This window comes from Thunnus thynnus, chromosome 9 (genome assembly GCF_963924715.1).
Source record: "Thunnus thynnus chromosome 9, fThuThy2.1, whole genome shotgun sequence".
Lineage (NCBI taxonomy): Eukaryota > Metazoa > Chordata > Actinopteri > Scombriformes > Scombridae > Thunnus > Thunnus thynnus.
Window position 1 is genome coordinate 26,446,284 of NC_089525.1, and position 13,664 is coordinate 26,459,947.

Sequence of the window (13,664 nt, forward strand, 5' to 3'; positions counted from 1 at the left end):
CTTGTCAGGATATTAATAAGGATATCATTGCATGACATGTCATATTGCCTCCTCCTGACGATTATATAAAAGGAATATTTTTGTCTTAAAATGAGATTCTGCACCACAAGAAGGGAGGTTGATAAATTTGCACTGTATCTCTACATTTAAATTAAATATATTTAAAGGTTTATCTTCTTCAGAGTGATGGGATTTGTTTTATCTTTTCAGCACAATGACCTCTCAAAACTTATTTTGACGTGATGATGGTTTAAAATAGGGAAGAAGTTAACAAAACACTATTTCACTATACTTCCCGATGCCAAACTGACCCATACTTATATTTGCCTGAACATAAAATGAGACTTGCTAGAAACATGAGACTGAGAAAGGATGGATTAAAAACAACCATTGGTCTGCATCTACAAATTGTATCAGCTGTTACATCTTCATGTTTTCTCACCCTCAATAATAGAAATAACAAAGTTGAATCAGAAGAAAAATCAATCATAACCATGCAAGGCCTGACGCTACTGCTGAAAGAAACATCAAAGAAAGTCTCCAGACTCTGTTCTCAAAGACACAGTAATATGGCTAGAACCAGACAAACCATTACTCCAGGTATAATTACCAGCTTCTTAGATGCATCTCTTTGCAAATGCACACAACTGCCTGAGATTCACAAATGGCTGAGTGAATTTGATTTTAAAAAATGAGCAAAGACAACATTTAAATGCCCAAAACAAAATAACACAAAAACCCAGGGTAACAAAAAAACATAAATATCCAAGTCACAAACTCCAACATGACAGTGTGAGACTAAGGACTCTGCTGAAGGCCACGACTGTAACCTCGCTTGTTTTCAAAATGAAAGGGACACAAATTGTCATGGACAACTGGAACAACGATTGTGAGCTGGAGTGGGTTTAATGTCAAAACAGTAGCCTGGCACACTGACAATGCACTCTACCCTGAGGCCTGCTTCTTATAATTGCAGTCATATTACTGCCTGAATTCTCCAGATTATAGTGTGTGACCTCCTGGTTGTGTAACCCAGCAGTGACTCAAAGCTCTATGTATCTTTGATAGTTTCATTATGTATGTTTCACTCTCTCACGTCTCTGCAACAGCACGACAAAGACAGAAGCTTGTCCATTTATTGTACTTGATGATTAAAGCGGTTCTGATTGATGACAGAGGGAGAAATTAATTTAGTTTATTGAATTAATGTGATAATTAAACATGACACCTGTTCATCAAAAGTGTAAGTCTTCATGAGCAGCAAAAAGCTGTCTTCTTCCTAAAATAGCTGAGTAGCGTGGATTCGTAGCGAGCCCTGCACCCTGGTGACTTACTCACTGATTTATTCCGTCATTACTGTGAATGATCGGCCCTTCAAAACTCTCCTCCATTATCTGCAGATGGGATGACGAACCATATTTCATTTTGGTTCAAGTATTTATTGCTGTGATTGAGGGTAAAGACCACCTGCCTGTAACCCAAGAGGCCAAAACACACTCTCACCGAACAGCGCGCGTCAAAACAGCCACCCCTGTCATTTTCTATGTACAACCCCCACACCAGCAGCAGCTAGGTGCACGTCAACGCGCCGCCCTGCGACACTTCACGCCACTACCCTATTTCCAGTGTCACCACTGGAAAAAAAGCTTTTTTTCTCCCAGAGAAGAAGCTGTTTTGTTCTTAAATACAATGTTGGCCCAACTACAGATGTTATTTACTAGTTAGCTATTTCACCAGTTCACTATCTCACAAATGAATTAACTGTTGGTTGATCTGCTGCTTTCAAAACATAATCTCACTGCTCAGATTATTATTTTTTCAAGTTATTAACCAAAAACTGTAATACGCAACTCACCCATGGCATTTTGTTGTTTTGCGCTGTACTCATAAAGCAGGAGTTACATCTGGGTAACTACTATCTTGACACACTGCAGTGCTTCCTATTGGTGCCGGGGGCAGCACTTGACGCACGTTATATGAACATGCTGTGTTTTCAGCTTAAGAGGCCACCTATCTCTGCCCCACATGCACACGCATAAACACTTATATCCTGTATATGAGCAGTTCTGTTAAACCCAGAGTGCATTTCTTACCATTCTGAATGTCCAGTATGTGGTGTTTGTCCAGCATCCATCCTCCCATGTTGGCAGCATCCAGTTCATAGCCTTGTAACACCGCTGTCCTCTTCTCCCAGAGCACCACATCAAGGCAGGACTCGTATTCATATCCCACTGACACTGAAAGTAATGATGGTAGGTGCCTATGGTGAGCAAGGTTGCATCCTCCTTACCTGACAGTTATGGCAGCAATGAGGCTTTGACAATATAAGACATTCAGCACACGTTCTGGCTGTTTTCTGTATTTGCTGGTTCTGCGTTCTCTTTGACTATGTAATTTTCTCCAGCTGGGATGATTTTAGAAGGCCTGTGGGATTTCTAGTGTCTCACCTGCACAGTTTGTTTTATGCGCTCTCCTCTCATTTGTCTGTTTTATCTTGTGTAAATGCAAATAAACCACAACACGAAATAGCATGTAAAGTGGCATGAATTATTTAAACAATAAAGGCTCAGATGGAACACATTATTGTAAGTATCATAAATGCCATGATATGGTTGCAGTTATAAGCCATGAGTGAATTCAGTTGATTGTCAGGGCTGTGAAATATATTCATCCTTCTTAACAAAAACTCCCTTAGCCTTTTTCAGACTTTAAAAAGTTTTTGCTGCAAAAAATTAAGATGCAGTACTACTTCATGGAGTTCTGCAAAACAAGATAATATGAACAGAAGTGCACTCGAATGCACTGCTAAAGATGACATTGTGATTCTACAAAGAAAAATATAATTAATATACATTATGTATGATTCAGTCAAATGATTTTGTCATTGTTTATCATTTGTCAACTATTGCTCCTCCCTGGATTTTTTCAGGCCACTGCCTCAGAGGCAATATTTTAGTCAGTGCACTGCTGCTGAAATATCATACATGCAAAACAAAGATGTCAGCAAAAGAGCAGTGGCCTTCAAAAATGCAGCACTGGGGGATTTCAGGATTTCACACCACCTGCTAAATCTTTATTGCACATGATAACAAAAGCAGTCCCTGGGTAAATAATCCTCAATTTAGAAAAAAACATCAAATCAATCTTCAAAAGTTCAACCAAGGTTCATCGCCTGAAGGTAGCGCAAGTATCTGACAGTGAACCCACGCTCACACAACATCTTCAGACAGCGGCTTCACAGCGGGTAACTCACCCACTGCCTCCGCCAGGCCAAAGACCTTCTGATTGTAGGCGTCTGTTTTATCCCAGATGAAGGTGTAGGAGAGGTCGGGGAAGGCAGGAAAAGACTTCTGGAACTGTCGGCCCATGACGGCCACCATCAGGTGCACCTTCATCAGGCCAAAGGGGAGACGGTCCTGGGTCAGGAGCACCTTGAGGATGGGCTTGTAGCCAGCTGCCCTGGAGCTCAGGTAGACCAGGTTGAGGTCGCTGCCTGGTATGGCCACTTGCTCGTGAAGGACCTGCGATTTTAATTAGCAGTCAGACGGGTGCCAAATTCACAGTGTGAAGTGTAGACTTAAGTAACGGGAGCAACAGGAGTTTGCTAGTATTTAATGTTGAGGATGACTCTGATAATTATATGCGGCGCAGTCAAACATTATGATTTTGTGTTGAGCACCCAAAATATTAAAAATGAATTCTTATACCAAACCACACACTATATTAGTATATTCAAACTGAGAAAACTCCACAGGCAATAAATGAATCCTTTATTATTTGAGTACATGAACAAAATACTTTTACTTGAACACCACAGCTCTAGAAATTGATAACTCTTATCCTCTTTTTTCTCCTGTAGAGTCCAAGTTATTGACCAGGTTTCACCTCAGGCTGCCACTACGCTCATGCTGAAGCATGTCCAAGCAATTCTGATTTTCCTCCCTCAAATGTAACACAGATTTTTTTTTTTTTTTTTTTTTAAACAGCAAAAGCTGCAGAGTCACATTTTATATTTAGGGATTTTCAGCTCTGATTTGGGCCAAATGGATACAAACCAAATCCTGAGGCATGCGACCTCCATGTGCGATGTGCCCTCAGAATTTATCTGTGTTGCTCTGAGACAATTTATGGCTTAGTATTTGAGGAGACGGCTGAATTCAATCAAAGCTCAAAGGCAAACTGAAAGGCAAATCTGGCTGTTTGAAATAAGAGAGAGAAGCCACGGTAAAAGATAGATAACAGCATTTATCGCTACTCCATGCTTGTGTATCTTCAACTCCGCTAACCATAATATTGGGATCAAACATGAGTCAAATTATTAAAGTCATTGAAAACAATCAAATATGAGCATAAATTTGGAAAAGATCATAAAAATCCTGTGATGTGACACGCTCTATCATGTCCCCACGTCACCTCTTGTCGCACAGTCTCACCTGGGTCTCAGGGATGATGGGACTGTCCTCTGGGGAGGTCTTGTACAGAGTGGAGAGGGGCGTGGCCAGGATGAGGGGGTTGGGCCTGATCAGACCTGTCAGGTAACAGCTGGGGATGTCGTTCTCTTCCCGCTTCATCACCACTGTGTCCATCACATGGAAAACGTTCCAGGGAAGCCACACTGTGCGGTGCAGCGTGGGGAACGGAGCACGCTCGTAACTCAGCGTCAGAGAAGCACCGCCGTTGGCCAGAAGGTCAAACCTTAACAAATTATGATGAAACGGAAATTGTAACTGATTTGATAAAAAATACATTTATTAGCTATAATTGTACTATATTCATTTGTATTTGCAGACTCTTCCAAGCAATTCGGGCCTAATTGTCGTAATTTTTGCTATCATGTCTATGGGTTATGATGACTTTCTACTTGCAGAAGTATTTGTTGAGACCTTGGAAGATGGCAACATCATAACTTAAATACCAGAGGTCAGACAAACAGGCAGGCGGTTAGCTGTTACCACATTATCTAAAGCACTTTATTTGGCAATAAATCCAAAAGTAAGCACACCCAAAATGTCAGTAATGACCACTCATTGCACAGGGAATTTGTGTGTGTGCACAACTATGGCAATTACAGTAGGTTAAAGGTAAATCAAGAGATTGGTCTGTAAATTAAGATGAAGATTAGGTTGACAGCTGAGTATTTGTTCTTCTTGACCCATTGGACATCTTTTTAGGAATTTGCCACATACCCAGATCTAAGCAAATAACTTAGTGTGTAAGATGTTATTTTTTACCGATAAGAATGACGGACAGAATTGATATAATTGTGGAATTTCTCTTTAAGTGCAAAGTAGCAAAGTAAATATTTCTTTCAAGTCTGAGTCTGATAATGCTTTTTCAATGGAAGAGAGAACTTTTCCTTATTCCCTCTGTACAGCCTCCATATATTATTATCATTCACTGAATCTAATTTATGACTTTTGTTTAACCAGGCATGGTGTAAGAAGACACTTTATGGTTGAATTTGGTTTGGAGTCTTGAGTCTTGGGAGTTCTGATTTTAATTAGTACGACATTACTCAGGGAAAAGTTACTGGTTTGGAAATGAAGGGCGAGTCTTTGAAGTGCTGCTCTATATATTCGGCGAGCTCCGCTACCCAGGGGGTAAAGTATCTGTGTGGTGACATTGCATGCATTCACATGCACAAAGACACACACCCTCACAGATTTGAATGCTTATGCACATTTATCATGCACGCACCCACACCCCGTATGACACACACACACTCACACGCCCATGCCAACAGCCAAGCTGTGCAGCTGACCTAAAACAGCTTCCTTCTCGAGCTCTCTTCACTTTGGGCAGTGGGGAGCTCACAGCTGCAAGAGGCCAGGCTTTGATGCCCCTCCCCTCCCCTTCTTAACACACTGAGCGGATCTGTTGGCTAACCAAGTGTGATTATCCCCAACCATTTATCACGCTCCTTGTCAGAAGAGTTACAGGGCGGAATATCTGAAGAAATCAGCTAATCCTCAGCTATCTGGGGACTCAAGGATTGTGCTACATAACAACAGCTGTACAATTCTCTGTCACTCATAAGCCTTTTATTCCACACTGGCAACACATAAACACAACCTCTATCTGCTGAATTTGAATGAAGGCCTGGTTCACTATCTCTAAAACCCATCTGCAAAATAAAGCTCCTACCTGAGGTGAACCCTTCCTGTAAAGTATGTGACATACGTTTGTCTTATATGTATTTGCACTCCCATTATTAAGGACCCATCTGTGGTAATATCAGGAGAAGGTCAGACTGTAATCCCACGTTTTACTACACCGTGGGCAGATTGATTCTACCCTTGCTGATTCAATGCATTTTAAACAGCCTGGTTCAAAATGGCCTCCACCACTGTGACATTTGCATGAGGAATTGTTCGAGGGCACAATGTGTTGCTGTTTCGATTTGTTTTGAGTGCTTTTTGGATAATGGCCAGGACGACTGTTCCCACTGTCGGACTCTTTATGCATTTTTTCCATACTGGTCTGGGGACCGCAGTTCAGTCCACAAATAAAATCGTTGCAAGGGCAAAGGTTGAACCTAAGCTGCGCCGCCTACAAGAGAGTGCTCATGTTTATTTGGACATGTAAATCAGTGTTGATAAATGCAGACGGGTCGCTGTGTGCCTTTTCATGCTGCAACTATTGATGCACGTGTGCACACAGGGACACCCTTACATGCCATCTTGTCGTGTGATGGTGTAGCCGTACTCCGGGTAGTGCAGGAAAGAAACGTTGACTCCAATGAGGGGCGTCCCGTCTCCCGTGAGGACCTGACCCCGGATGACTGACGCCAGGCTGTGTGGGCAAACAAACACAGAAAGGGCTGAGTAAACAAACAATGCTAGTCGCCATCAACACGCGGCCGCGGCATCAGTACTGTTAACAACCGCCGTCCCTTTGCCAGCAGCATGAGCAGGGAGGTATGATTTACTGGCCATTAGGAACACACACACATGAGTGGTTATTATTCATGAAAATGTCACCTTACAGAGCACCTCTCTCTTTTTACTCCTTTCAAAAGTCCATAATTCATTGTGATGAGGTTTTCAATGTTTGGTTTCTCAGCATCTTGCACATGTATTGCAGCATTTGTATTCCACAAGGACACATAAATTGATGCAATTTGTTCACGCTTAACCTCTATTTCTATTAAACATATTATTAAGTATTGACAAGACGTTGCATAGAAAGACATGTGTAGCTCTTCAGGGCAATTCTGTTTGCAAGCCCAGCACAGAAAGCTGTGTTCAAAACAGTCTGCATCAAAGCTAAAAAAGGAAAACACACAGCATATTAAAAATGGCTAACAAGATTCACAGTTAAATTATCAGTCTGCTAAGTAAAGTCAACTCAGTAAATGAAGTGTACAATATACTCCGCAGTGGGCATATCAAATGAGATTCATGAGTGAAATATTCACAGTATTGTTATCGCTCTGACCTCACTAAATTAAGAATCTCCCCTCACTTGTATTTTCAAGAGGCTGTGATCCGAGCGGGATTTTTCTTGCAAGTACATTTGCTTCCAAAAAAAAAAAAAAAAAAAAAAAAAAGAGCCTTTTGTCAGTGTCATACCCGAGTCTTGTGCTCGCTAGCGTGATAAATGTCTGTGGTAATACTTGTGATGAAAGATAATATAAATCAACAAGAATTGTGTTAAAACAAGCTCTTCAACTCAGTTACAGATATTCTCTTGATGTGAGAAGTTGCAAAGCTCAGCGGTTGACGTGTCAAGAGGCACTTTATAGGAATTCATAACAACAAAATGCAATGCTTGAGGCAAACTGTCAGGAAGTAAAAACAATGAAAAGGAATACAAAAAAAAAAAAATCGCCACAGCAGTTTAGAAAGGTGAAGTCATAAATAGTGTAGACGTGAAAAAAAAAACTATTTGAATACAAAAATATGCACAGTCTTCAGCGGTGAAGTCAAGTATTTGTTGACATCTATGGAGGAAAAAAGATGTCTGCCCCCTTTAACAAAAAAAAAAAAAAAAAAAAAAAGAAGAAGTAGAGGTTTTCTTTTCCACAAGTATTTTTAAGTACATTCATACCTGGTGGTAGCCTAATATAACCTGCCTCCTACTGTTGGCCAAAGAGCAGTGCCATTGGAGCAGGTGGGAGGGTTAAATGCCTCACTTAAGGGCATCTCTGTGGTAGTTAGTCTAGCATGGGAGAGCATTACTCTTTCACTTTCCCCGCATAGATTTACCCTGCTGGCAAATGGATTTGCTTCTGGTCAAGAGGCTCTTCCACCCCCAGCATCCCCTCTCCTGCTTTCACCTAAAAAACCTATATTTTCCTTGGCATTTTTGCTTCATAAATCACAGACATGGGAGGCTCATACATGATTAAAGCCTCAGATATCCTCTGCGATTATTCAACATGACTGCAAGGCCTTCAGGTAAAACTCGCCTCATACTAGTCCCTGCTTCTCATTGCTATATTCTTAAGTGTGAAGTAATTTGAAAAGTCAGTCTTTTGTTTGAAGTCAAGAGGAGATATTTCTGCACTAACGTTTAATCATTCCCCTCTTCTCAACCATAAAGCGGAATTTTAGAAGTGCTTCCTCTGCATTTGTCACTGGTAGGCGAAAAAATGTCTCTTTTTTGCCACTTTATCTCCAGGTCATTATGTATACAAGCTGAGGGATGGTCAATAGCTTTAGCCTCTCTTTCTTCCCTCCTGCTACAGGCCTGGCACAACCATCTCCCATCCTTTTATTCACCGGCTCGAAGAACAAGGCCACTTAAGAGCTCCGGCGAAGGTTGGCTCTTTCTTCCCTGTGTCTCTATTAATCTTTTGAGAGGCAGACAGATGATACATGAGCCGAACCCCAAACAAACACCAAGTAACACCACCTGCTGAAACCCCAGAAATGAATCATATAATTCATGCATTCTTATCTGTCATTGTCTCATGCCGGCTGTAGAAAAACACCATCTGAAAACCCAATGGGAGACTTGTGTGGGGACATGTGATATGGCTAGGGAACTAGAGGGGGTAGAAAAGAAAAAAAAAAACACTAGACCACAACACATGTTTTATTCTCTCTCCCTGTGCTATACAAGGGACAAGTTTACTGCTGAGTCCTGAAACCTGAACGCATACTGAAATCTGCTCCCTTTCTCTTGGCTTACACAATGGCCTCTTAAAAAAATAGAAAGAGAGGAATGACCTCTAACTGTTTCCAATCTCTGTACCGTTAGACATCAGATACTCTACTACTAGACGTAACAGTCATCGCTGCTGTTGGATGTCTTTATTCTTCTCTGGCATTGTTCCAGTGCTTCAGGGTCTTTGTATGCTCTGCCATGGCTGTAAAAAAAAATATATTTATCCTACAGTATAACCTCAAATGAATGTTTGAAAAATATAGGTCTCCAAACAATTCTACCACTGTTGAATTCTACCTCATTATGTGACTCTTTCAACTCCTCATGACCTCCTTTTTTAATTTCATGTATGCAATGTTTGTCCTGGTAATATACAGTAAAAGAAAAAGGTAATTTTGTCAAATTTAGTGGTATGCATGTTTGCTGAGCTTCTAAAATGCACCATGATGGTTTTGACTATAAAACTAACTTCGACAAGGAGATAAAAAGGCAAATGAATATTTTGAGCAAGAGAGCTAATGCCTCTGCCAGACATGAAATCGACAGTAAGCTGAAGACAATGAGGATGAGGATTACTGAGAACCCGACTGGGGGGGATTCGCCTCATTCTATATTTTCAGTAAAGCATACTATTTACATAAGGATTACTTTAAACTATTGGAGGAAATATTCCCAAAGCCTTGCGCACACAGTTGGCAATCATTTTCCTCTCCATCAGCCACAAAACAAACGCTGCTCATGATTCTGAACAGATGTGGGAGTGCACTGAGGTTTTGGTGAAAAATATGACTGTCTTCTCAGTTTGTATGCTGATGTAGCCTAGTAGTCTGTTCGTTGGGTAAGGTCTTCCTTTCCTTTATATTTATATCAGAAAATTTTAATGAATGTCTTTACCTTGAATAAACACCTTGGAAATTAAATTCTTTCAACACGTTGAACAAAAATGTTTAGTAACTTTATAAGAAGTCATGAATAAATGAATGAATAAAAAGCCTGTCCTCAAAAGCAAAAGCTTCATTCATGGTCACAAGCCTGTGAACCACAATATAAACCTATTGTATCTATTGAGACACGCAAATGTAAATAAATCCTATAACTAAACTTAGTGAGGAATTTGAGGGAGATGGCTAAAAATCCAATGCTACAGTAGCAGCGCTGCTCTGTAGCAGGCTCTACTTATGCACAAATTCTAACATCAGCAAGTTGATGTTTATCAGGTACAATGTTTACCACTTTCATCTTGTTGGTTTAGCGTGTTTGCATGCTAACATTTGCTAATTAGCGCTAAACACAAAGTACAGCTGAAGCCAATGGGAATGTCATTAGTTTTGCAGGTATTTGGTCATAAACAAATTGGAAAAATGGAAATATTGATGGTGGTACAAGATGAAAATTTGCAGGATCATCAAAGTTATTACCATGACATTTCATGGCAAATGTCCATACACTAGTTGTCAAGATATTTCTCTAAAAACACAAATGTGAAGCTCATTGTGGCACAAAAAAAAAAAAAAAAAAAATCAGGGAATCCACAAAGTCCTAAGATTCATCCGCTGGGGATCGTGAATTTCAAAAATGTACAAAATCAGTTCAGATTGTTGAGATATTTTAGTCTGGACCAAAGCACAACAGACTGATTGACAGACTACTGCAATGCTTGCATGGCTAAAAATGAATACTAAGTGACACATTTAACACTCCTACAAAACAGAAAAAAAAGACATTATGACTGATGAAGCTAAAAAAAGATGGAATTGTCATCTAAGTGCAAAATGTATCACATTATGTATCATATTACAGCAGCAATAGGTGTGATTACTATACATTTCTATGAAAGTAATAACAAATAAATCAAGAAATATATTTACACTTTGTTTGATATTATCATGCAAAACATGCTGGTCCTTTGTAGACTCTCTGTGATGGGCCTGATTTTATGTGGTTTTCTGTTAGAAAGAAAGTTTATAGAAATAAACTCTTTCTAGCTAATATCAAAGAAAAGTCCACTTAGGTGTGCCAGCCTCAGATATTCAAATATACTGTGTGATGGTTGGCTCGTTGATGATCAAAAAAATTAGGTTTCTCATAGAAGATACACATTAATGTGCAGTGAAAACTGTCTCTTAAGTTAAATGTTTGCTGTGCTTTCTCTTTCCAAAAACCACATGGCCCTGTTATCTCTGTCTAAGAAACAGAGTCCTCGTGTTTTTAAAGATATAAAGACTATTTTTAGCAAGGAATAAGCTCACTCTTGAGCTACTTAATCGTCACTGGTAAAAAAAAAAAAAATGCTTATGACAGAGGCACCACTGTAAACACACCTTGTTTACAACTCACAGTGACTGCAAAGACAAAGAGATGTGAGATTCTTTGACGTTTTGGAGTGGCTGCACAAACACAGGTGTCTCTTCCAAACATTAATGAGACAGCAAACAGCTAACGTGATCCAAATAATTAAAGAGCTGTCAGTAATTCATTAAGCCCCTTACCTGCTGTTGAACGGGTTATCCCAGGGTATCACATGGCTGCCGCTGGGACCAATCAAAAAACTGACGCGATCATAAAAGCCTTTCGACATGGGCTGGGCGGCCGACCCTTGACCCTGACCGGCGGTGGCAGCGGGGTCAGGCGAGCCACGACAGTAGGTCTGACCCTGGCAGGAGATTTGAGTGCAGCAGTCTGGGTCCATGCAGTCAACGAGCCCATCTGGAAAACAGGAGGGACAGTCGAGACAGGGAGGGAAAGCTTTGTTGACCTGGATGTGTTAGGGTTTGACAAAAGAAACACGGGAGCATCTCCATTATTGTGAGGAGCTCCAGTGCACACAGATGATTTCTAACGTGAACTTTAGTTCATTAAAGTGACTGCAGAGATCCTGAGCTGACATCAAAGTGTGAACTTTTCCGAAGTATGTCACCTAATATGAACCTCCAAAGTTCTGGGCTTGTTAATTAGACCGATGAGTAGTTTACTAGAAATCCAGCTAGTGGAGTATTAATAAATAGTTTAAACCACAGTTCATAATTGGTCTACTGTATATTTTCAAGCATGCTGTTTAACAGTCTGCTCTGCTGCAACATTTGCATATTCTTTCTAGTTATGTTTTATGTATGATTGATTTGTTTTGTTTGTTTGCACTGTCACCGAGGAGCCACATCAAAGCCAGTTTTCTATCTTGCGCAATAAGAGCTGCACACTCACTTTTTCCGGAGCTAAAAGACTATTTGTACGAGGCTTTTACTCCTTCCTACCTCCCTCGTTATCCTTGCCATCTGAGCAGAGCGTTTCGGTCGCTACATCACATCCCAGCCCTCTCCATCCTGACTGGCAGATGCAGTGCCAGACGTTCTGATCCAAGACGCACCTCCCGTTGTTGTTGCACAGCCCGGGGCAGCCGTCTGTCAACACAACATGTACGTGTCAAGCAGCTGAGCGAGTCAGAACAAGGAAATCAGGAGGAGAAAGGGAGGGGGGAAGACAAGAGCGAAGGGGGCATAGTATAAAGTGGACAGGGGCAGAGGAGGGACAAAAATGATAAAAGACAGTATTGAGTGAACATACAGTACAATACACCTCTGACATGACTGGGGATGTGGGGGGAGGGTGTGAGGAGTTACTGTCGTTTCACATGAGTTTCAGGGGCATGTACAGCCAGACTGAAAAGTAAAGTGTATGGGATAAAAGAGGGGAAACTTGCTGATACTGTGAATGCATGTCAGCAGTGGTGGAAAGTAAATAAGTACATTTACTGAAGCACTGTACTTAAAAACTATAGTTTTGAGGTACTTGTACTTTACTGGAGTATTTCCCTTTTATGCTCCTTTATACTTCTACTCCACTATATTTCAGAGGGACATACGGTATTTCACTTTCTACTCCACGACTTTTTTGCAGCTCTAGTTACTAGTTACTTTCAGAAGAAGATTTCACACAATGGATAATATAACAAGCTTTTAAAATACAACACATTGTAAAGATTAAACCAGTGGTTTCCAGCCTTTTTGGCCTTTGATGTCTTGCAAAAAGCAGTGTGTAGGCGGGTCACTTTTTGAATGTCTATGAGTTGTTAACAGCTCCTTCAAATAGTGATTTTTTCCCTCTAAACTTCCCACATGATTTCATTTCAATAAATGTTCAAATGATACAATATTTCACCAAAAATCAAAGATTAGAGAGAAAGTCAAAAAGTCAAAAAGTCAAAAAAAAAATTGTATCAAAACTTTGTTTTTTCTTCTTTCCTCTCCCATTGGTCATCTTGCAACACCTCAGATGTATATTGTGACCCTCTGGAGGGGCCTAATCCTAATAAGACGAAACTAGCTAACTGTATATAAAGTATTTCAAACCCGATCCATGTCGAGCAGCTACAACAGTAAAATGCTGCTTACACATTGAGTACTTGAGTACTTTTCGTCTTTTAACTTCTGATTTCCTGTTACTGGACTACTACGCCATTAGACAAAAATGTCTTAACTAGATGTGTCTATCTGATAGTGCTGTAGCTAAATTTAAGGAAAAGAATCCATCAGCGTTTAATTCAATGCTATGTCTCA

General features: G+C 40.4%; 1 protein-coding gene across 4 annotated transcripts in view; it reads right to left on the reverse strand.

The window, feature by feature from the left end:
• si:dkey-237h12.3 (teneurin-3) overlaps positions 1 to 13,664 on the reverse strand; it is a 143,699-nt gene that overhangs the window by 30,110 nt on the left and 99,925 nt on the right. For all 4 annotated transcript variants that reach the window (XM_067599885.1, XM_067599884.1, XM_067599883.1 and 1 more), the window contains 6 exons: positions 12,363 to 12,509; positions 11,601 to 11,817; positions 6,673 to 6,792; positions 4,434 to 4,695; positions 3,254 to 3,521; positions 2,094 to 2,237 (listed from right to left, as the gene is read on the reverse strand). In XM_067599885.1, coding sequence (XP_067455986.1) covers positions 2,094 to 2,237; positions 3,254 to 3,521; positions 4,434 to 4,695; positions 6,673 to 6,792; positions 11,601 to 11,817; positions 12,363 to 12,509 — 1,158 coding nt within the window. The remainder of the gene's footprint in view (positions 1 to 2,093; positions 2,238 to 3,253; positions 3,522 to 4,433; positions 4,696 to 6,672; positions 6,793 to 11,600; positions 11,818 to 12,362; positions 12,510 to 13,664) is intronic.